Source organism: Mesoplodon bidens, assembly GCF_964165515.1.
Source record: "Mesoplodon bidens genome assembly, chromosome: 1".
NCBI lineage: Eukaryota > Metazoa > Chordata > Mammalia > Artiodactyla > Ziphiidae > Mesoplodon > Mesoplodon bidens.
The window spans coordinates 17491208-17516672 of NC_138176.1; the positions used below are offsets into that span (position 1 = coordinate 17491208).

General features: G+C 41.2%; 1 protein-coding gene across 1 annotated transcript in view; it reads left to right on the forward strand.

The window, feature by feature from the left end:
• Positions 1-2192: 2192 nt before the first annotated feature.
• Positions 2193-25465, forward strand: part of NRAP (nebulin related anchoring protein) — a gene marked incomplete at both ends in the record, with an annotated part of 71588 nt that continues 48315 nt past the window's right edge. Inside the window, 14 exon segments of the mRNA XM_081228337.1 lie at positions 2193-2264; positions 2580-2674; positions 3245-3332; positions 7931-8035; positions 10706-10810; positions 12049-12153; positions 12869-12973; positions 13751-13858; positions 14147-14251; positions 17584-17688; positions 18636-18752; positions 21432-21536; positions 23865-23972; positions 24996-25100. Of these exon segments, the coding sequence (XP_081084463.1) occupies positions 2193-2264; positions 2580-2674; positions 3245-3332; positions 7931-8035; positions 10706-10810; positions 12049-12153; positions 12869-12973; positions 13751-13858; positions 14147-14251; positions 17584-17688; positions 18636-18752; positions 21432-21536; positions 23865-23972; positions 24996-25100 (1428 nt within the window).

Here is a 25465-nt window from a genome sequence, read left to right on the forward strand (position 1 = left end):
CACAACACAAAAGCACTATTGATTTCTCTCTGCCCTACCTGGGGTCCCTCCAGCAGAGTTTCTTTCCTCAGAGCCTTTTCTTTAGGCCACAGATCACTAATTGGTAGCCTGCCGTCTAAGTACTGCCCATGTTTCTGTTTTATTGTTTTATTCCCAGAGTTTTACAAAAGAGAGAATTTCAAGTGCAGGTGCAGATATCTGGCTTTTCTGGAAAAATCATAATATTTGGCAGTGCCAGGTACTGATTGCCTCATGACAAATTGCTGGCATGGAGGGGTTCAGATGGGACATGGGACCTATGGCTTCACCTCTGTCCCCTGTAGGTATTTTTTTTTTTTTTTTTTTTTTTTTTGCGGTATGCGGGCCTCTCACTGTTGTGGCCTCTCCCGTTGCGGAGCACAGGCTCCGGATGCGCAGGCCCAGCGGCCATGGCTCACGGGCCCAGCCGCTCCGCGGCATATGGGATCCTCCCAGACCGGGGCACGAACCCGTATCCCCTGCATCGGCAGGCGGACTCTCAACCACTGCGCCACCAGGGAGGCCCTCCTGTAGGTATTTTGGTGTGAGTATTAAGTTGATTTCTTTGATTTGATAAATACTTGTTGAGCACCTTTTCCATATCAGACCTTGTTCTAGGCACTGGGGATACAGAAAGGACAACAAGGACCAAGGCTCCGATTTTGATGGGACTCATATTTTGATGGAGGAGACGGATAATTTTTAAGAGTAGATATAGTAAGATTTAAGGGGTCAGGTGGTGGTAACCGCTGTGAAGAGCATAAAGCAGGGGGAGGGTCATAGAAGGCAGTGAGCTGAGGGGTGGGGACAGGTGTGGTGCCATCTTTTGTAAGCTGTTTCTGGAAGGTCTGTTTCAAGTGACATTTAGGTAGACCCCTGAAGGCAATGAGGGGCTTCACAAAGCCAAGAAGAGAGCTTGTCTTCAAGCTGCTCCCTTTCAAGCCTGGGAGGCAAGGGACTGAGCAAGACCTGGAAGGCAAGGACTTCTTGGAACGGTCCAGGATAACATACAGAAGCCGGCACTCAAAGAGTTCTCATCTGTTCTTAGTTTTGCATTCTTGCAGAAGCTACACACGAATTGATATCTTAATAAGTTTGCCGTCCTACTCTTATAAATATCTTTATTTATTTTTTTAAGTTTTATTGAATTATAGTTGATTTACAATGTTATGTTAATTTCTGCTGTACAACAAAGTGACTCAGTTACACATATATATATACATATATATTTTTCCTATTCTTTTCCTTTATGGTTTGTCCAGGATATTGAATATAGTTCCCTGTGCTATACAGTAGGACCTTGTTTATCCACCCTATATATAATAGTTTGCCTCTGCTAATCCCCAACTTCCAGTCTTTTCCACTCCTACCCCCCTTCCCCTTGGCAACCACAAGTCTGTTCTCTATGTCTGAGTCTTTTTTTGTTTCATAGATATGTTCATTTGTGTTGTATTTTAGATTCCACATATAAGTGATATCATATGGTATTTATCTTTTTCTTTGTCTTATTTCACGTAGTATGATCATCTCTAGGTCCATCCATGTTGCTGCAAATAGCATTATTTCTTTTTTAAGGCTGAGTAATATTAAACATTTTTAATAGACAAGGCTAAATTTCAAATATGGTATTTACCCTCCTGTGGAGTGAATCAATCCTGTTTTATTTTCTTTTGCGGGGGGAGCTGGACTTTCTGCTTTACTCACAGGCCTCACAGAGCAAGTTTTCTCATTTGGTCGTTGGATGAGGGTGTGGTGTATGCCTTTGAGTTCTTTTCTTGGGTTATGATCACAGTTAGTGTTAAACTACTACGTGCTGCCTGATCATACACAAGGATTTGGTCATCCACATAAACGTGATGCTGTTGTGAGTTCACTTTTCTATTTAGAGAAGCATGTCAGCTAGGAATACCTCCACCTTATTTCCCAGACGCATGCGTGCTGAGCGAGTTGCCAAAATAGCCCTTTGAGTAAGTGGCAGCTTTAAAAACCATCCAGCTGCTGACTTCAAACTAGAAGGTCAGCAAAGGAACGTGGAAGTTGGATTCTGAACGGTCAGGGTGCCCACAGAAATTTACTAGGGGTCGGGATTTTGGAGACTTGAACAACTAGACTGGGGCTTCTCCTTGGATTTCTTACTTGTTACCTATCTTTGTCTTCTCTCTTCGGACTTCAAGATGAATGTGCAGGCTTGCTCCAGGTGTGGGTATGGAGTATACCCTGCTGAGAAGATCAGCTGTCTAGACCAGGTCAGTAGACTTTTCTTGGCCTTTGGGAGTCATAACAAACATGAGAAATTTATCTTCTCACATATGGACATGTGGGTTTTTTTAAACCACCCAAATAAGATGCTTTCCCCACCTTTCTTCATTTCTACCCATTTCTAGCTACATCTCCTGTATTGCCTCAAATTTTTTTTATTCATTTATGTATCGTAGCCGTGTGTGTGTGTTTTATCACCATTTTATCACTAAAGCTCTTTTTTTTTACCCTGAAATATATTAAGAATCCTGAGTCTGAAAAAAAAAGGTAATTTTGCTAAATCTTTTCTGTTTGGTTTCTAGATATGGCACAAAGCATGTTTCCACTGTGAAATTTGCAAGATGATGCTATCGATTAATAACTTTGTGAGTCACCAGAAAAAGCCATACTGTCATGCGTAAGTGTTTGACGCCTCTTCCCACCACCTCTTGAGTTGTGTTTGTCTTTTTTTTTAACAAGTAGCCAACCAGAGGTTCAAATCACACACTCCGGGGTTAAATCCAAGAAATGCCTTCTCAAAAGTTTTTACTTCCATACAATCATTACAGAGACCTAAGATGGGATTTTATGCAATGGACAGAAAGTTGAAAATTTCAGATTTCTTATAAGTAAAAGATCAAATCTATCCACTACAACCTCATGTCAAATTATTAAATATTGTGCAGAACAGTGTAATCTCCATGAATATGCATGAAGCTTTAAAACGTTTTCTTTTAGATAATTTCACAATCCTTTTCTATTTCTTCAGAAAGTTTTAAAGTGATCATTTCCAGTTAAATTTGGTCTTTAAATAGGTTGAATTTATTTGATTAGCCTTTGTTTTCTTTAAGACGCATTGCCTGGAAAATCTTGAATTTAATTATTAGGTTTTATATTTTTGATTTAAAAAATGACTCCGCCTTTAAGAATAGTCAATCATCTTGGATAAAGTACAGTTCTAATTTTGGTTTATATCTACTTTTTGTAGCCATAACCCCAAGAACAACACTTTTACAAGTGTCTGTCAGACTCCATTAAATCTAAATGTGAGGAAATCTCCAGAGGCCATTTGTGGGGTAAGTTACTTAATTTTGAATTTCAAAATAGCCTTTAAAGAAGATTTCTTAGCTCAGGCACCTGTTAGGTTTTTAAGTGTCTCTGCCTAGAAGTGAACCTGAATTTTCTCCACATATACAAGCAAAGTATATTTAAATAACAAATATTGCTATTTGCCCTACCACAACATAGAGGCCAGTACACAGGATAATCTAGCTTGAATATCTGAGATCCTTGTATCTATTTTAATCTCTCTGTGTCTGCCAGCTCTGGATACCTTGATGCAATAGGCTGTGCATACACTAGGTGCTTAATACATAAAACAAAGTTTATATAGTTGGAAAGTATTACAAAGGCCTTTCCTTCCTTTCCCCATGATGTTTTGGTACAGACATTGAAACCTCTAGTTCCGTACTCTTAAATCTCTCCTAATTCAGTAGTGTTTCAGTTTATTTGCAGTGTTTAAGATCTCTTTCCCTATGGGTAGCGGTAGGTCAAAGATATTTCGATTTGGAACTGATGTTTGGATAGACCAAGAGGCCATATTGATAAACCAACCTCTTTTGAAAAACCAACAGTAGAGTTTTGTCAAATAACTGTTGATTAAATGCTTGCATTTATTAAAATGATGAATCATTTCACTTCCCTCCCCCATGCTCCACAACAAGTTGTTTTTGGGGATGGAGCTAGCAGCTTTCTAAAATTAGAAAGTGACACATGAGGTGGAAGCCTCTCTAGTAATCTGCCTGCCTCATGTTACCTCACCTCATCCTGACTCTCCGGCCTGCCCAGGCGTGTCCTCCTCAAGAAAATGGTTTAGATTGAGCGTATTATCATGTGGCTCTCTACACAGACTGCCAAGTAGCTTATTTCACTAAATGCTTTGCACCAATTGTGAGTTTATTATGATTTTTTTTACAAGCTTATATAGTGTATACTCTACAGTCAGTTCATTTAGTACATTACAATCCAATAAAGTAAATACTATTATTATCCCATTCTACTGGTGAGGAAACTGAGGCTCAGAGAGTTGTTCATATATCATTGATTTCTAAGGATTAACAAGCCTTAAGAATTCACAAGCCTAGATTACTGAGAAGGCTAATTCTTTTAGGATTTTGCTTTCATCTCTGTTTGTTTGGTTTTTGTTGTTGTTTGTTTTCATCTCTTTTTGTCTAAGGGCAAGTACACAAAATTACAATCAATACTGAATTTAGCTCTCAGTTCGATAGAGTGCCAGAAACTCTTTGAGGCCCGTTATCTGTGTGATCTCACTTTTTCTTCACAAGAACCCTCTGTAATATTATCATATTACAGCTGGGGAGGCTGAGTCTCAGAGAGATTAAGTAACTTGCCCAGTTTTACCCGGCTAGTTCAATGGGCACAAATCCAGATCTATCTCACTCTGGGACCTGTATCCTAAACTGCACCATTGGTCTACTCCCATGTACCTAGGGGGTGGCAAACTCTCTAGGAGGAAAAAAAAAAGCACTTATTTATGTTTACAAACATCCAGATTTTTCTGCAGTTCTGGGGCCAGAGTTTGACAGATTGAACACAAGGAGACGTACTTATACATCAGAGTACTATTTGTATTTATTACAGAAAAATCCATAATATCTGTATCTTTCATCCTATGCGAGGTGTCAACTGGCATGTCCCCCTTATGCTCGTACAACAGGTCACACAGTGTTTACCTTTTTTTGAGGTGGTAGTGGATTCACTTTCTTTTAACTTGTATGACAGGCCCGACCTGGAGCAAGATCATTGCTGGTTCTGTTTCCAGCTACAGACAGTGATGTGAGCTTCTCAGGAAGCCTGCGTGTGTGTATTTGTTCACATCTATGTAAACATATGTGTATGTGTATAAAAATGTATGTGTGCATGTGGGGAGTGTATGTAGGTATGAATATGTGTACACGCGTATACATATGTGTGTACATGGTGCATACACATGTGTGTATGTACATGTGTATACGTATCTGTGTGCACGTTTGTGCATGTGTGTTGTGTGTGTGTATGATCTCTGTGTGTGGTGGATGTGTGTTTACATGCATGTGCATGTACATGCATATGTGTGTACATGTGTATGTGTGCGTGTGTGTACACACACGTGTGTGGGTGTGTACATACATATGGGTGTGTACATGCATATGTGTGCGTGTGTGTGTGTGTGTACTGAACAATTGACTGCTGAGACCCCTTCTCCTCCTTTCCCACCAGGGAAAAAATCTAATGGACAGCAATGTCTCTTCTAGGCCCCAGATCTTTTTTTAAAAAAAATAAATTTATTTATTTGTTTGTTTATTTTTGGCCATGTCGGGTCTTGTTGCTACACGCGGGTTTTCTCTAGTTGCAGCGAGTGGGGGCTACTCTTCATTGCGGTGTGAGGGCTTCTCATTGCGGTGGCTTCTCTTGTTGTGGAGCACAGACTCTAGGCACAAGGCCTTCAGTAGTTGTGGCACATGGGCTCAGTTGCTCCGCGGCATGTGGGATCTTCCCAGACCAGGGCTCAAACCCACGTCCCCTGCATTGGCAGGCGGATTCTTAACCACTGCACCACCAAGGAAGTCCCCAAGGCCCCAGATCTTATAACCATTCTAGGGAGTGTGGTGGATTACTTTCTTACTCCCTTTTCTTCTCTGAGAGACTTTGCCGATTGAATAAAAAACAGATTCATGGTGCACATGCTAAAATAAAAGAAAGGAAAGAAAGGGATGCTTCAGTAATGGTGATGAAGGAGAAAAGTAAAGATTTTAAGTTGGCATTTGAAGCAGGTTGACATTTTTCTGTTTTTAAAATGTCATTCTTTAAAAAGTAAATGAATAAATAAATATTTACTAAGACAAAATTTCCTGTTTGGTAGGTGTGAATGGAACTTTTAGCAGAATAGAACATCTGGGTTCCCTTCTATTTGGAGAATGAACTTTAACCCTTAATGCTTCCTTACCCCACTATTAACATTTATGGCTTTTTCTCTCTTCCTGCTTCCTCTGAATAATCACGAGTCCTGTGAAAGGTCTCTGGGGAGGCAGGCACGGCCCCCACCGCCACCCCCTGCCCCATGATGGATTTGTCCTGTGAGACGGGGCAGCAAATACGGCTTCCTGTTTATTTTGGTCATGTGATTCTGATTCCGTAAGTCAATGGCTCTCAAGGAGGGCAGTTTTGCCCCCCAGGTGATGTCTGGGGACTATTTTTTGGGTCAGAACTAGGAAGGTAGGAATACTATTGGCATCTGGTGGATAGAGACCACCTATCCTGCTCAGCGTACTGCCATGCACTGGACAGTGCCCCCCAACAAATAACGAACTGGCCCCAAATATCAGTGGAGCTGCCAACAAGAAACTTTGCCTTGAGTCTGTGTAATGTTTGTGGTAGTTTCTCAAAATCCAAGGGAACAAACATGTTAAGATCTCTCAGTTTATCTATTTTAAAGTATACATATTAGTGCAGCGTTAAGCAAGCCCAGACAAAGTGCCCTTGACAGGGAACTAGAATTCCTGGATTGTGAACCTGGCTCTGCTAAATCACTGACTGATTTCAATAAGTTCATTTCTCTTCTCTGAGCTTCTTTCCTCACCTGTAAAATGAGTGACTTAAACTTCAGCTTGTTAAAGTTGCAGGTTTCTGGGCCCCATCTTGGATCTCATACGTTATGATATCTGGGTTTGGACTTAAGACCTGATTTTTTTTCTTTTGTTGTTAGTTCTTTTTATGTTCTCCTTAAGAAATCTTTGCCTATTCCAAAGTCATGAAGATATTGTTAGATGTCAGTTCTCCTCAAATTGATCTACACATTCAATGCAATCCCAGCCAAAATCCTGGTGTTTTTCATAGAAATTGACAAACTGATTCTAAAATTGATATGTACACACAATGATTCTAGAATGGCCAAGAAGTCTTGAAGAACAAAATCAATGGGCTTAGGTTACCAGATGTCTAGACTTACTATAAAAGTAGTAGTAATTAACTCAGCATAGTATTGGTGTAAGAATAGACAGAAAGACCAGTAGAAAACAATACAGCATCCAGAAATAGAGCTGCACATATGTGGTCACTTGAGTTACAACAAAGGCACCACTGCATTTCAATGTAGCAAGAATGATCTTTAAATAAATGGTACCGGAGCGATTGGGCACTTGCGTAGAAAAAAATGAACGTTGATATCTACCTCATACATAAAAATTAACTCAAGGTGTGTTATAGATCAAGATGTGAAAGGTGAAATTTAAAGCATAGGAGAACAGCTACGTGAATTTGGGGAGCCAGCATTTAAAAAGCTCCCTGGGTGTTGCACAGGCTAAAGTTAAGAACAACTGCTCTAATGTCTAGTGTTTTCTAAGCTGAACACTTGGTGTTGTGTGATTAGCTCGTAGAGATGTTGCCTTTTTAATTGCACTGCTAAATAGATCTTTGCACACAGCAGGTGCTTTCTATGTGCCCTTTGGCTGGTGGTACAGATGAAGCTCTGGTGACACTGACAGCTGTGGCTTGTAGTGCAGTTAAGATGCTTTGCAGTTGAGGCTTAGGATCCCCGCCCCAGTTTTGCTGTATATTATTTGTTTCCTTTCTCTTTTCTGATGGAAACATTACTGATAATATCTTCATTGTGCAGATCGATGACCAAGACGATGGCAAACGGTTTAAATCGGTTTTTCACTGGGACATGAAATCCAAGGATGGGGCGGCTGCACCTAACAGGCAACCATTGGTGGATGAGGTGAAGGAAGAGTTATAAATGGGTTTGGAAACAGAGAAAAGAATGACACACTATGCAAATGAAATGTATTATCAGCATTACTTCTAGAGGGCATTGGTTACACTTTCTTTCATCCAGTTTGTAATTCCAGCTGTCTGCAGAAGACCCAGCATCACCTCAGCCAAATCTGCTCCAGTCCAAGCTCACTGACTTCTCCCTTCCAACCACTGTGTTTCTGTCACTGGGATCAGCCACCAGGCTGGAAACCAAGGCTGCCCTATCTTCTTCTGACCCCTCACTCAGCTCCACCCCTTCCCTCCCATTTCACTATCCCAGCTCCGAGCCCCATCATCTCCTGCCTGGACCTTTGTGAGGACCTTCCCTCTCCTGGGTTTGCCCCTCTCCAGCCTGTCATGTGACGTTGGTCACACACATCTTCCTGCTTGTCTCTGATTTACTCTTCCCGTCACCCGAGAATTTGTGGTCTTTCTCTATTGACAGCCTCATCATTTCAAAATTCCCCAACCATTTGTTTTTAATGATCCACATAAAACAGTCCAAACAGTGCAAAGCTAACCCTTTGTCCACTATCTCCAATCCCAGTTCCTTCTGTAGAGGTACCCATTGTTGTCAGTCTTGTGGGTATCCTTCCAGACTCTCTCTCCTCATTTACAAATTAATATCTATATAATTTATTTTTTTGTTACTTACATTTACATATGACTACTGCCACTTATTGAAGGACCTTTAATGAGTTATTTAACCATTCTTTTCTTTGGCTTTCTTTAAGTTCAATTTTTAAGTGAACTTCAAACAGTTCCTGATTCACAGAATTATTGTAAAAATTAAAAGAGTATATAAATGATCTTAGAACAGTGATCTTAGAACACTGGTCGGCACAACAAATATCAGCTAGTATTTCTTATGGAAAATTATAGATGTATATTTCTATGGGAATGTATAATTTTGTTTTTCCATGAAACAATATGCATTGTTTTACAACTTGCATTTTTCGCTCAACAAATACCCTGGAGATGTTTCTATGTCAGCAACCTTTTAAGCTGTTGTAGGTGGGTAGATCATGGGTGCAATCATTAAGAGAGGATGTATCATGCTTTCTTATGGATGGGCAGGGTTATTCCCTTTTTTTTTCTGTTATGAATTTGCAGTGAACACCTTTGTGCAAGACCTCTTTTGGACACAGTGAGTGTTTCTCTGGAATAGATAATGGAAAGTGAGGTTGCTAGATCAAGAGTCTGTGCCTTTTTAATTTTAGTGGACAAACTGTCAAATTTCTGTCTAAAATGGCTGTACATTTTATATTCCCACAGGCAGAGTATGAGCATACCTGTTTCCCACAGACTCACCAATACTTGGTATTACCAGATAAAAGTTTTAACAACCTGTATTTTGTTGTTTGAATTTAAACTTCCCTGATTGGGAGTGTAGTTGAGCATATTTTCACATGTGAATTATCTGTCTTTCCAGATCGCCAAAAGATGGTCTGTGCAACTTGCCCCACCTCCAGCCCACTTGGTTCCTCATCCTTACTCCCAATTCCAATCAAACCCACCTCCTCATGGTCTTTCACATGAAGCCTATCACTGCCTTCATGCTTTTATCCATGGCAGTCCCCACTCCGAGAATTTATTCAACATATATTTATTGAGTAATTATATGCCAGGCATAGTTCCAGGCTACTGGAATACATCAGTGCACAAAACAGATAAAAATCCCTGCCTTCATGGAACTGACCTCCTAGAGTAGATGTTTTTCTTTTTCCCTTTGCATCATCTGTTAACTGACCTTAGCCCTGGAGGACCAGCTCAAATTCCTGTCCAAAACAGGGGCCATCATATACAGATTGCTTTTTCAAAACTCTCACTGTGTTTTATCTTCAATACAGTACATTTAAGCACACAAATGTTCTCTAATAGCTCATTGTTTCATATGTTAGTTTTTTTTCTTTTTTTTTTTTTTTTTTTTGCGGTACGCGGGCCTCTGACTGTTGTGGCCTCTTCCGTTGCGGAGCACAGGCTCCGGACGCGCAGGCTCAGTGGCCATGGCTCACGGGTCCAGCCGCTCTGCGGCATGTGGGATCTTCCCAGACCGGGGCACGAACCCGTGTCTCCTGCATCGGCAGGCGGACTCTCAACCACTGCGCCACCAGGGAAGCCCCCATATGTTAGTTTTACCTCCATGGACAGGTCACAAGTATCTTAAATGAGAAACTTTGATTTCTTTTTTCTTTTTTGATTTTCTCTTCCTAGTGTTAACTGCTTAATCTAATGCTTGGCACGCAACAGGTAGCAGGTTTTTGAAGCTTGGCTGAATAGTGCTGATTAGTCTCTGATGGCCTGTCCACAGCAACTCCCCGCTGCCCATCTTGGTGCAATAGTGAGCAAAGAAATGTTAAGTTACATTTGGAACTCTTCTATGATATAAGTGAATCTCAGAACGTTTGGTTATTTAGGATATTAGGTTATTTTCTAGTTTGAAAAAGAACATTCCGGTTAGGTGAGACCTACCATAAAGCAAGAGGAGTTTATAGTTTTTAGAGAATGTCTACTTTTTCTATCTTATGTTGACAATGTATGGGAGTGTTGCCGGGAGGGTGGGGTAGGTAGGGGGATCTTACCAGGCAAATGTGTGGGGTATGTGTTTGTATACATTTGTGTTTTTCCTCTATAGAGAGCCTATTGGACTGGATATGGGGAAGGGAATGCTTGGCGCCCAGAAGGTCTGCCAGATGCTGAGGTTGTAAGGATGGCTAAGGCTCGAAAGTCACTGGGTGAGGTAAGGAACCTGGAAAGTTACTTTAGCAATTAGTTTGAATATTCCTTTATTTTAAGATTGTGGTAGACAGAATACTGGCCCTCCCCGAAAGACTCCCATGTCCTAATCCCTGGAACCTGTGTATATGCTACTTTGCCTGGCCAAAGGGTTGTTACAGATATGATTATGGTAAGGATTTTTCTTTTTTATTGAAGTAGAGTTGATGTACAATGTTGTGTTAGTTTCTGATGTACAGCAAAGTGATTCAGTTATACATACACATACATTTATATGTATATATATATATCTATTCCTTTTCAGATTCTTTTCCATTATAATTTGTTACAAGATATTGAATATAGTCCCCTGTGCTATACAGTAGGACCTTGTTGTTTATCTGTTTTATATATAGTAGCTTGTATCTGCTAAACCCACACTCCTAATTAAGGTAAGGACAGGAAGATTATCCTGGATTATTTGGGTGGACCAAATGTAGCAAGGGCCATAAGCCAAGGAACGCGGGCAGCCTCCAGAAGCCGGGAAAGGCCAAGAAATGGATTCTTCACCAGAGCCTCCAAAAGGAATCAGCCCTGATGCCCTATTTTAGACTTCTGACCTGTAGCACCATAAGAGAGATCTTAGTAGGTTTTTGTCATAGAAAAGGCAGTTTTAGCCCAGATTATGGAAATCCTTAGTGATCTGCCCACAGTACCCTCTAGTCCTCTCCATACACCCAGGACACCTGCCCTTTGAAGAAACCACTCTGGAAAATATTGCTAGTCTTTAGTGACTTTTCTTTAGCAAATGGAAAGAAGACAACAGAAACACAATTGCTAAGGTGGAAAACAGACCATCAGAGATACCCAAAAGTTAGGAGCAGAAAAGAGCAGACGTTTCACTCCCAGTGCTGTAGTACTCTCTCTAGTACCAGGAAGTCTTCTGCATAATAATTGCTGCATTATCATACAAGCCTTTGAGTTAAAGGGCATCCCTTGGGTTGTGCCAGGTTCCACATAGTTTAATATAAACATTGAAGGAGAAACCCTTTGACCTGGGAAATATGCTTTCTTCAGCCTTGAAGGTGTTATTTAAATCACCAAGTGAATAACATTTTCACATTTATTCCAGGTGACTGAAATATTTTCCAAGTATCTTATACATCCAATTGCATTGGTTCTGATGATGCTTGCTATTGCAGTTTTATTCGTTCTCATTGGATTTCATATTGGTTCTCATGCTGACATTGGTCTGACCAGCAGGAGTACACAGAAGACCATGAGCAGCAGCGGGGCAAGGGCAGCTTTCCAGCCATGATCACACCTGCTCATCAAAGGGCCAAGATAGCCAACCAGCAGGCCAGCCAAGTGAGTGTCTTAGTGCTTATTCACCATTGATTACGCTAATGTTTGTCATTAGTGAACCCCTGGGATTGATTCAGATAAAATCCAAAAGGAGAGTGCTTTGGGGCAGTAGGTACCCTTAGTGTGATACTATGGAGAAAACTATGTTCTTATCTTTTCCCTATCATTCACTCTCTGTGCCTTGTTTGGGCCACATCTATCACATGGAGAGAAGACCATGTAGCTCACCTCAAGACTGGACCAAATAATTTCTTGTGGTTGTGTTAGCATGAAGGACACTGATTTTTATTAAGTGGATGGTGGAACCTCCTGAAGAGTAGCACAACTTGCTGGTTAAGAGCTCAGATTTTAGAGCTGGAATGTTGGGATTTAAATCCTGGCTTTCTCACTTAGTACCTGTGGGACCATGAGCAAATTACTTAACCTTCCTGTTCCTCAGCTGCTCTTTTGTAAAATGGGGAAAATCATAGTCTTGCCTTATGTGATTGTTATAGAGATGAATGAATATTTGTTAATGTTTAGAAGTTCCTGGCACTCTCTTGGACTTAACACATGAGCACTGATGCTTTTTGGAGAGGAGCCCGTAGAACAAACCAGAAAGACTTGCCATATGTTTGCATTGAGTGTTGCCCGATGGTGTAGCTTCAGGACAGCCGCAAGGAGAGGTCCTACAAAGGCTGTTGGGTGTGACCTTGACTCTATGCTGTCCCCTCACCAGGTGGAGTACAAGAGAGGGCATGACGAACACATCTCCAGGTTCAGCACAGTGGTGGATACCCCTGAGCTTCTCCGGGCCAAGGCGGCGGGACAGCTTCAAAGTGATGTAAGAAACGATGGAGGCCAGATGCAGTGATTCTCATTTAAGGTTCCCCATTCTTCCCTTACGTGGAGGAGGAGGCAGGGAGAATGCAGGAGGCATCTCAGTCCTGTGCGGGGGCCAGGAAGAACTTTCTAAGGTCAAGGATTGTCAGGTCAGATTTGGCAGCTAGCACAGACCTTGCAAAAACTTTTCCTTAGAGGGAAAAGTTTACATGGTATTAGTAACAAACCAGGTATATCTGATTAATCTTAAAGAAGTCTCTCCTTGTCACTGCAAATTGTAGGAGATAACTTCCGAAGAATTTCTTCCATTTGCCTTTTCATAGCCCAGTTGCTCCACGGCATACTAAGACTGGGAACTTAGTATTGCTCTGAGTGGGAAGTTTAAGCACGAATCCAGCTTCAGCTTAACAAGTGGCTTCCACTTGACTTGGGTTGAGAAGCCTCTTTCATCTCCCAGACTTGACTGGCAGCTCCTCGAGGGCAGAAGCCTTGTTGCTCTGCCTGGCCTCACCCCCTGGTACACAGCAGGTGCTCACAAGTATGTGTCGAATTCTACATTGAGCATCTCCATGTATCAGGCAGTGAGCTGGGTATTGGGAATAAAATGGTAAATAAGATACACAGGGTCCATCAAGCTCTAAGCCAACTACATTGCATAAGAGCTGTGATGGGAGATGTGCAGAGTGCTATGGGAGCCCTGAACAGGGCTTCTCAGTCAGATTGCCTGGGAGATGGTGGGATTGTGGCATGTGATTCAAAATTTGTTTTCATTTTCCAGGTGAGATACACAGAGGACTATGAACAACAGAGAGGGAAAGGCAGTTTTCCTGCTATGACCACACCTGCTTATCAGATAGCCAAAAGAGCCAATGAGCTGGCAAGTGATGTAAGTGTCCAGGGCAATGTTTTCATGGGAGGGAAGGAAGCAGGAATTTACCTGGACCTGGCGAGTCCAACTTCCTGTCTCCTTGTCTCCGTTATTTTGCACCGTGGATACAGGAAGTAGCTTTCCTACATAGTTTTCAATCAGCTTTACCAGGACAATGATCAGGCACCTTTATGTCTAAGACATTCCCTAGATCCAAGCAGAAAAAGAACATTCCACAAGACATTCATTTTTACTGTTCTGGCCCCTGTGCATAAGAGGCTAAATATATCCTTCCCCTTCAAATAGGTGAGGTACCATCAACAATATCAAAGAGAAATGAAGGGAATGGCTGGTCCAGCTGCTGGAGCTGAGGGTACATTGACAAAGGAATATGTGGACCCGTATGGCCAGGTATGTGATAAAATGACGTCCTCGAGACCCTTTTTGATGGTCATTTCTCAGTTTGGCAGCCCTCTAGCCTGTGACACAACCTATGACCATTTAATCAGGAGTTGGGCTGTGATTTTTCTTTGCCCTATTTATGGAAGGTGGAATTTCCAAGCCTGAAAGTAGCGAACAAACAATTACACAGGGCTCAACTTGACTCACTTAGGAAAACAGATTCTAAGCACTTTTTCTTTCCCTTTTTAAAAATAAAGGACCTATATCAAAATGGTGGGCTTGCCAGGAATAAAGCATCCTCATCTATTCATTGAAGCAAAGTCCCAAGGACTAAGACTGGCTGTGTTTAGCCTGTCACTGCATAGGCACAAAAGGGATCAAAATGCATGTCTTGAAAAATATTGAGCACTTCACTGAGTAGCAGGATTCATTTTCTTAGAAAATGAATTTCTTATCTAGGTTGCTAGATAAAGCAATATGCCAGAGAAAGTAACCCTTTTTCTGAATTTCACTTATTAAATGAACTACATCTTGGCAGGAGGTAAAAAGGTTGAGTGACAATTGCAGCTAATTTTATTTGCACATCCCTCTGATTTTCTGGTACTAGACAGGTGTTGTAAGGGAAAAAGGGAACATTATTTTTTCATGGTTGTAAGTAAAGAATGTTGGAAGACCAAGCGTATGTCTGGAAGGGTACATTCAGTGGGCTTGGGTGATATTTCTTTGTTAATTTGACAGTTGTTTAAATTTTTTGGCACTGGGTAGACTTTACAACCTATGTGACATTCAATATACATAATTTATAAAAGGAAACAAATAGCTTATTTCTCTTCTTCAGAAAACCAAGTTGCTTATATTGGGGATATATTCATGTGAAACTTAAAATGCACATGAAGATAGGTTTTGACCCTTTTGCAAATGTCTATCTGAGCAAAAATGTTTGGTTTTGAATTGAAAAGGCCATTTTATTAAATTTCATGGTAAGTCAGTTAAATGGTCTCTCAGTGCTTAAAACTCAATGAAGATACATTTTTATTGGTTTCATGTTGTAAATATGTTGTTTAGAATGCTCAGGACAACTTTTAAAAGTCAGTTTGGGGCTTCCCTGGTGGCTCAGTGGTTGAGAGTCCGCCTGCCGATGCAGGGGACACGGGTTCGTGCCCCAGTCCGGGAAGATCCCACATGCCGCGGAAAGGCTGGGCCCGTGAGCCATGGCTGCTGAGCCTGCGCGTCCGGAGCCTGTGCTCCGCAACGGGAGAGGCCACAACGGTGAGAGGCCCGCGTACCGCAAAAAAAAAAAAAAAAAAAAAAAAAAAAAAAGTCAGTTTGAAAAATATTTGGCTTCCATATTTAGCAAAAAGTATTTTGTTCTAAATTTAGACTATCCTATCTGCCACTAGTTGTAACACACGCATATAATTTCATGTGTGTATCTAGACCTGTCTATACACAGTGATGAAATGTAACTTCATAGTATCATAGTGGAACCTTGATGATTCGGACATTTTGATTGAAGTTTCCAATCATGATAATAACAAATACAAGAATCAAAGTGGGTGTCATTCGATAGCACTGCCAGCAGCTGTCAGTCGAGAGGACTCCATATCCTGTGGCATTTCACTGTGATTTACTGTGACTCACCAGGGCGAGAGTAGGAGAGAGTGATAGAGAAGCAGGCGGACAGTCAGATACACTATAAATATCTGTAGTGCCTAAAAGACCAAACAATTCATTTTTCTTTTTTTTTAATAAATATTATTTATTTATTTTTGGCTGCGTTGGGTCTTCGCTGCTGCGCGCGGGCTTTCTCTAGAATTGCGAGCGGGGCTACTCTTCGTTGCGGTGCGCGGGCTTCTCGTTGCGGTGGCTTCTCTTGTTGCAGAGCACGGGCTGTAGGCGCACAGGCTTCAGTAATTGTGGCTCACGGGCTCTAGAGCGCAGGCTCAGTAGTTGTGGCACACAGGCTTAGTTGCTCCGCAGCATGTGGGATCTTCCAGGACCAGGGATTGAACCCGTGTCCCCTGCGTTGGCAGGCGGATTCTTAACCACTGCGCTACCAGGGAAGTCCCCATTCTTCTTTTTAATGAGTAGTTTTTTTTACGTTAATGGACTATACCATGTAATCTATTATTTGTAACCTGTCAACTCCCCAATAGGATTAAGGGTCTCAAAAAGATTTACATACACAATATATATTCACATAAGCACAGAAGTTAAAATGAAGCTACAAGCCAACTCCAAACCGTGAAGCAGAATGGGCAAAAGGAGGTTACCAAAGAATTTGAGAGTCTTTGTTGTTATTATTTTTTTCACTTACTACATTTGGCCCAGAACATTCTGGCAGCCAAGCATAAAGGAGCACTCAGGCTAAGCAGTTGTCATTATTGGATAAAAAGGAAGCCTGCACATTCTAATTTGACCCAACTATTTCATTTAAGAGAGTATGTGTGCTGGACTCTGAACCGTGATGCTGGAGCAGGGCAGGCCCCTGCTTTGGAGGAGGCCAGAGAGAGATGGAGTCATGAGCCCAAGGGGGCACACTAAGGGCTGTTCCAGATTTGTGGGAACACAGATGAGGAAGCAGCTGATTCTGCCTGGGGTGGGGCTGGTAGTGAGGGAGGAGTTCCCTGGAGAGAAGGTAGCATCTGACGGGGTCTTGAAGTACCTCCGGTTGCTGGGGAAGTTTTACACTAGTAACGTGACGACAGTTCCGTGAGAGAGAAGGTTCTCCTTTGTGGGAGAGCTTGGGTGGTGGGAGGAGGAGGACGGAAGAAATTAAGACTCAGATTGTAATACTTAGTCTGAAATATACATTTGGTCCCAGCTGAGATCATCTTATTGCAGTGTGAAGTCTTTTCAGGCAAATTACAAAAATTCAAATAGTTACATAATATCTCTTTCTTGGTAAATGAAATGAATCCATCACTGAGGGAGACAGTATATGGCATATCAATGTGTCTTTGCATAGATCTGCTAAGGGGCCTGAGAACGGTGGCATTCGAGACTACTGGAAGACAGAAGGACTTTCCAGGTGTCATTTAAGAAATGAATACTCCAAAATACATGAGCCTAGGAGACTCATAGAGGATCTTGATTTATCTGATGGAAATGATGATGCTAATGATAATAGTTACCATTTATTTAGTGCTGACTGTGTGTTGGGTCTACCTCTAGTGTCTACCACCTTAACGACCACGTGCTACGGCTCTTAGGGGGGACCATAGGAATTTCCAAGGTGGACGGGCCTCCATGGGAACAGGCTCTAGGAGAGATCATCGCTAATCCCCCACCCATTCCAGGAGTGGAGCATTACTGATTAAACTTTTTGATTGACCCAGCAGGATTACTCAGGAGAGTATGGCGAGCGCAGAGGAAAGGGCAGCTTCCCGGCCATGATCACCCCGGCTTATCAGAATGCCAAGAAAGCCAACGAACTCGTTAGTGATGTAAGTACCACATTGGGACGACCCACAGAGTCACAGAAGCAGAGGAGAAATGAGACTTTGAAGGCTGTGCTTACTGAAAGCTATGTACAGTTAAATTTATCAGCGCTGAGTCAAAGCAGAGTGTTAGCCCTCAGTTCCTATCCAAATTTCTGGCATCTGCATTTTTGGCTCATGCTTCAGAGGAGATTGACATGGACAAACCACACAACTTACTTGAAGTCAGCTGAAGCAAGTGCACATACCGGTCCAGCTAGATAAGCTGGGGTTAGGAGAGGCTTTGCAAAATAACCCATCTTAGAAAATGAGCACTTCAGAGGAATAGCTGATTAAAATAAATCGTATGGTTATCAAACTCGGTGTAAGCCAGTTGATAAAATGATTTTTATTTGCAGAACGTTAGCCAGTTGGCAGTCCTTGAAAGATAAGCTATAATTAAACTTGGTAAAGTGACAAGCACACTGCAGATCTTACACCAACTTGAACTTGGTCTGTAATCAGAAGCTCAGCATTCATTTCATACTCCCTTTGCCCTTCTCCTTTACTTTGTTACTATTCAGTTATTACCCATTTCCTTAGAAGAGTGCACTTTGCCCTGAGAGGGGAAGTAAAGGACACACTCATCACTGGAGGCTGGATGAGAAATGATTGTTAAAACCAAGGGCAGAATGGGTTTTGGATTATACCTTTAGGTAGGAACATTTTGAGACCTTTCTTCATGCACAATTAGAATGTAAAGTGTAAAAAATGTGAAAGGGGGCAGTAAATTTTTAATATAAAAGGGACTAAGTGGTTTATGGACTTTAGTGGAGGAAAATCCCATGTGATTATTTTTTCCTCCAGACAATTCTATTAAGTAAATGTGGACACTAAATGTGAAGGAAGTGTGGAGTAACTTCTCTCATGGAGCATGAAAACAACTCCAGATGCTCTTTGTATGCTTCTTCCAGATAAAATACAGGCAGGACTTCAATAAGATGAAGGGCGCTGCCCATTACCATTCCCTCCCAGCCCAAGACAACTTGGTTCTTAAGCGGGCTCAGAGCGTGAACAAGCTTGCGAGTGAGGTACGTATGGGGACATTTTCACCTGTGTGTGTCACCTCCTTTATCTCCGACAGACAGTAAATGGGCGACCCCAGAATGAAGAGTGCCGTGTAACACCACATAAACTACACATGAGTTACCAGTTCCCAAAGAACGAATAGTCAGTAAAAAGCAATTCACAAGAGAGCCTAGAATCAAACTAATTAAATCTTTCTCTGATGGTTCAAAAGTTTCTTCCCAGGGCTTCCCTGGTGGCGCAGTGGTTGAGAGTCCACCTGCCGATGCAGGGGACACGGGTTCGTGCCCCGGTCCGGGAAGATCCCACATGCCGCGGAGCGGCTGGGCCCGTGAACCATGGCCGCTGAGCCTGCGCGTCCGGAGCCTGTGCTCCGCAACGGGAGAGGCCACAAGAGTGAGAGGCCCACGTACCGGAAAAAAAAAAAAAAAAAAAAAAAAAAAAGTTTCTTCCCAGAATTCTCACAGGGCTATAGATATTCCAAAGTTCCCAGCAATAGATTTCTAGTTGCCAGAATACTGGAGGAGACAAGCTTTATAACAATATGTCATTCTTATAGAGTGGAAATCAAAGATGGGAGTGTTTTGAACGTGGAACCTCCCTCATTCTTTTATATTATTGTAGTCAGGTTTCTGAGAAGTTGTGTGTACCATATGAATTCCCCTTGCCTTAGAGGCTGATCTGGCTGCCAGAGACTGTGTTTTGTTTGGCCTACCCAGTGGTTACGATTTTTATAATTGATAAGACTGTTTGGCAAGGAAATCTCCCCTCTAGCTCCCCATATCCTTTTTAAGTCCTGGAGTTTCTTCATAGTAGCTTCTCTGTTTGCATTGCCTATCAGGACCCTGAAGGCATTTGAGTTGTCAGCCTCTTGGCAGGCTATTCATAGGACTCACCTAGCAAGTTATCTATTCATAGGACTCACCTAGCAAGTTATCTGAAACTCAAAAAAGGATATGCAAATTTCCTAAAACACTTCTCTTCTCTAACCCCTAAGAGTCAGTCTTTTACCCCAAAGTGTTCCTTAACCTGTGGTGTTCTAATTGCTCAGAATCACAAGGGTGACATTTCCTGGGCCTCATCAGCAACCTCAGGTACTTTGAAGTAGTAGATGGGTGCCGAGCCCTTGGAACCTGCATTTTAAACAAATATTCCACATGATTCTGATGCTGTAGGCCAGAGGTCAGCAAACGATGGCCTGAGTGCCAAATCCAGCCCACAGCCTGTTTTTATAAATAAAGTTTTATTGAAACACATCATATTATCTATGGCTGCTTTTGAGGTACAAGAGTTGATATAAAGATGGGATGTCCCGCGAAGGGGCAGATATTTTCTTTTACAGAAAAAGTTTGCTGAACCTTGCTTTTGACACAGAGAACATTGGATCTAGATGGGATCTTTGCAATCTTTAGGCCCCCGCTGTGTCATAGGCCTGGAAAAGTAAAGTGTCTTGTTCTGGTTCAGATAGACGTTTAGGGACAGAACTAGAACCAGACCTCTGATAATGTAGTTCTATCCAGGAATAACATTGTTACCATTTTGACTTCTTCCTGTGTGAATATATCACAAACTAATATATGAATATAAAAACATATGTAGAATTAGAATTCAACGTATATAGTTTTGTGTACTTTTAAAATTTTATATCATATTGTAAGCATTACAATGCATCTTGCATACTTTATTTTTTATTTTTTATTTTTTTGCGTTACGCGGGCCTCTCACTGTTGTGGCCTCTCCCGTTGCGGAGCACAGGCTCCGGACGCGCAGGCTCAGCAGCCATGGCTCACGGGCCCAGCCGCTCCACAGCATGTGGGATCTTCCCGGACCGGGACACAAACCCGTGTCCCCTGCATCGGCAGGCGGACTCTCAACCACTGCGCCACCAGGGAAGCCCGCATCTTGCATACTTTAAAAGTCATATTCCCACCAAATGTTTTATAAGATATGATAACAAGTTGTATTTCCTTTGGTAAGCGGTCACAAGGGAACCTTCCATTTCTTTTTGCTCTTATGTTTATCTAGTAAGACAAACCAGCCAGGCCTCTATTAATGGTAACCACCCTTCAGCTGCCTTCTCCAACTACCTGGGATGACTTGGAGTCTATTTAATAACTATGGCCTCACATCTTATATCTAGCTACCCAGGGGAGTTCAACTAGCCATTTAAAATTAGAAGACACTTTGTATCTATGAGTGGTCTCATTTATTACACTCTTTTGTAAAGTAACTTTTTTGGTTAAATTCTACTTAAGTATACATACAGAGAAGTGCATATATCATAAGTGTACAACAGGAAGAATTTCCACAAGTGGACATGTCTGTGTAATTAGCACCCAGATCAAGAAACAGGACATGACCAGAAGTCCAGACACCTGTCCCCAAGAGTATCCACTGTCTGGATTTCTAAAACCATTTTGCCATTTTTTTGAGCTATATGAAATCTTAAAGTATTTACTCTTGAAAGGGGCTGTATATTTTTAATATTCAGAACCAAACTGATTATTTACTTATCACTATTTGAAAGGAAAACACATTTTGTTGACCTACAGTATCCTATGCCTGGTATTTTAAAATATTGGGTTGAAAGTTTTCTAAAAATATCCTAAGTCGAGTCCTGGTGACATTTTCAAGAGCGACTTCGGGTTTGGCTCTCTTGTGCATCTGGTGTTTTGGTTTCCAAGGTGGAGTATAAGAAGGCTCTGGAAAGTAGTAAAGGTCGTAGTATCAACTACTGTGAAACACCTCAATTCAGGAATGTGAGCAAGATCTCAAAATTCACCAGTGATGTGAGTTTTTAATGCCTACACATCTGTTTGGGCTTTTTTTTTAACGACCTTAATTTCTAGGTCTCCTAAGAGACAGTCTGCGTGAATGTATCTGGGTGTCTTGGAGAAGCATGGCGTCTTAGGCACAAATACTATGAGTTTTGATAGAGATTGCCTGCTGGGGCTGGTCCATGGAGTGTTAAATCCCCTGGCATGCACTTGACCTTGAGCCCTCAGGGCTGCACTTGTCCTCTTGCATCCTTCGTGTATAGTAGTATCTGGCTCCTACTGGTGAATGCTAGCGAGGGAGCCTGGCTGAGCATGCAGCGTCCCCTCTCAACTTGACTTTGTGCTTCTTAAATTAGTACAAGATCTCAGTTAACCTGCATAGTCACCTAGGGAGCCAGGTGTTATTTCCCCATCTTACAGGTGAGCAGATATATGCTGGAGTGGCATTTGCAGATTTGGAAATTCTCAAAGTCTGGGGATGTATCCTTGAGAACATCAAGGACTAGTTTATATGATTTTACTTCTTTTTTGTTGTTGTTGTTTTTGCCCTCATTTTTACTAATTCCAATTTTTTTTCACAACTCACACACACAGACTGTATTTTATTTTTACAAGAGATAAATAAACTGACACCAAGCGTTGTAAATGGATAACCGCAACAAAAGCAACAGTGGTTGCAATTACCGAACACAAAACACACTCATACTATGTCATGATATTGACATTCAGTCCAGTAATCCTCCACTGCAACAGCTCCGTTACTTTGCAGTGAAAATTGATTTGTATATTTTTTGCCTCTGAGTCCTTGTGGGATTTTTGTTTTTTATTCAAACAGAAAGTCACAAAAATTATAATCATCCTCATCAGTTCACTCAGTCCCATGTAATTAATTTTTTTTCATCTTGATCTTTTGTTAGCACTTTTATGAATTCATCAGTTTTCCATTAGAGTTCTGAAAATGCTTATTCATTCAGTTCAGCAGTATAGTCAGTTACCAGAAACCTGTACTTGTCAGAGTTTTTTCCATGAATTCCTTGAAGATGAAACCCTTTTATAGGAACATTTTTGCGAAAACATCAGAGTACACCCAGAACTGTCTGTAAATGACAAAAGACTTAAAAATGACCACGGTTAAAGATTTGATGAAAATTCATAATAATGCAATTGACAAGGAAATTTAGTTATTTCTGAGATAAACATTTTAAAGTAATAACTAGAATTATGACTTGTAACATTATACCAGAACATATAAGATTTGTAGAAATTTCATGTAATGTCTGAAACATTTATATTAACATATCTCCATACAAATAACCCAAAGAAAGTTTAGTATTAGTTGGTTTTTTTGTCTGTTTCTTTATACTGCAGGTTCTTATTAGATTTTACTTCTGCTTAGCTGCGTATAATAGTAGAATTTAAAATCACTTGGGACTTCATGAGGCTCAGTAAGGAATGTCTTCTGCATAAATGTCATGGTTAAGAGCACCAGCTTTAGAGCTGACGGACCTGGCTCCACAATTAGCCAAGTGGCCGACTTAGGGCACGTTAAGTTCTTGGAGCCATTCTGCCATCTGTAAAATGGGGATGATAATAATTCCTTCCTCCTCATAGAGTGCTTGTGAAGATTAACAGAGATAAGTAGAACTGTGTCTGATGCAGAGTAATAGTATTCTGTTGGAATACTCTCAGTGCCTGGAAATTCCGTGGCCTCCCAGGGGAGGTGATTTTAATGTAGCTTCATTAGAAGCTACCCACCTTTTCTTATTTATGACTTCTTGTCCTCTTGTTTTGTTCTTTGTTTGGTAAGCTGCATTTGGGACATAACATCGTTATTTCACATGGTTGCGGTAGTGACCAATGTGTCATGTATAAGTCACAGATTTTGGCAAAGCTGAGGTTTTATTCCTCATATATTTAGAACTGGAGGTAATAGCATGCAGTGATGTGTACTAGCCCCCAGCATGGGGCTTGCATGCAGCCCCTGTACGATCAGTGCTTGTCCTTGGAAAGCTCCACACCTGTGTGATGGGTTTTCACAATGGAAACATCTGGTATATTCACAACTGAAAATGTTAAAAAAAAAAAAAAAATCAGGTCCGTTTTGTGCCGTCTGGGTGTATCAGATCTTATGTTTTCTTGTGTGCTTGTCTCACCCCAACTTCTTGAATTTTAAGTTAATTTTTTTAAGTTTGTCTTATTTTTAATTCAGAGACACACTGAATACTTAAATAGGTTCTATTTAATCATTTATGTTTTGGGTTAGTGCATTAAGATGAGTAGTTTATCTTCAATGAGTTGGGGAGAGAATGCTTTTGTTGAAGGTTTTGTGTTCCCATGTAGAATAAATATAAAGAAAACTACCAGAACCACATGAGAGGCCACTATGAAGGAGTTGGGATGGACAGACGGATGCTCCATGCTCTGAAAGTTGGAAGCCTGGCAAGCAACGTGAGTCCTGTTGTGAAGGGCCCGAAGGGCCTGGGGGTCTGTTGGTGTGGAGACTGTTGGGGCACAAGGAATTCAGCCAATTCTTTTTCAACCTCCGTTTTAAAAAATCAGCGTTTTGTTGTGTAAAGATTGACCCAAAAGAGTCTGTAAATGTTAATCAGTGCAACCAAGGCTAGGTAAAAAAATCTTTGAAAAATTTTAAAAGCTTCAATTTATTAAACTCACCATTCTCTGCTTTGAAGAGTACTTAGATCTATTGTAATTGATCCAGTGTGAGAAAAACTTTCAGTTTCTGAGAGATAAAGAGAAATGGATGAGCATAATTCTCATTTGAAATGCTTCAAAGTTCCAAAGCGTTGCGATTTATTTAGAATTGGTTGGTTGGTTGGTTGATTGGTTCATTCAGTCTTAGTGTCCATTGAAAACTTCCTGTATCCAGGCACTGCTCAAAATACTGGCATAACAAAATAGATCAGGACCCTCTTTTCCTGATAGCATGTGATCTATTAATCTCTCTTTGGCTTTGTCATTTCAGTTTATGGGTTTGCAAATGCCAAATTGTAAATCTTAGAGGTAAAGGACACTGAGAAGGAACTGATTTCGTTATTAAAACATACAAACATCAAAGTTCCTCTACTTCAGAATGTCAAATTTGACCTTTAAAAATTTTTTTGAAGACTCTTGACTTTTTATTGATTTTCTGGGGGTTAGCCAAGAAGCTCTTTTGTTATATACTTGTCTGCAAATGCTTCTTTTTAACAAAAAACTACAAGGGGTTCCATGATTAATAAGAAAGAGAAAATAAATGTGCTACAGATGACATTAACTAATTTTAGATTAAGAAGAAGAATTCAAATTAATTAAAAACAAAAGTGTGAACATAATTTAATTTTCCTTGGAGGTGATGAAACTGAATTAATTTTGTTTCTGGTTATTTTTAAAAGATGCTTTTATGACATTCAAACAAGGTCAAAAGAGAGAGGGGACTAATTTCTCTTTCTTGTTTTTTTCTTTGTGTTTCAGATTGCCTACAAGGACAATTACAAACATAATGCTGTCGACTACAACTACCCAGCCACCCTTACTCCTTCCTATCAGACAACAATGAAACTGCTTCCCTTGAAAGATGTATGTCCTTTTCCAATAGTCCTTTCTGCTTTATTCCTGTCACTTCCCTCCAGTATAGTGATTCTTGTTTTTGGCTGCTTTGGGTCTTCGTTGCTGTGCACGGGCTTTCTCTAGTTGCAGTGAGCGGGGTCTACTCTTCGTTGTGGTGAGCGGGCTTCTCATTGCCGTGGCTTCCCTTGTTGCGGAGCACGGGCTCTAGGCGTTCGGGCTTCAGTAGTTGTGGCTCGCGGGCTCTAGAGCGCAGGCTCAGTAGTTGTGGCACACAGGCTTAGTTGCTCCGCGGCATGTGGGATCTTCCAGGACCAGGGATCGAATCTGTGTCCCCTTCACTGGCGGATTCCTAACCACTGAGCCACCAGGGAAGT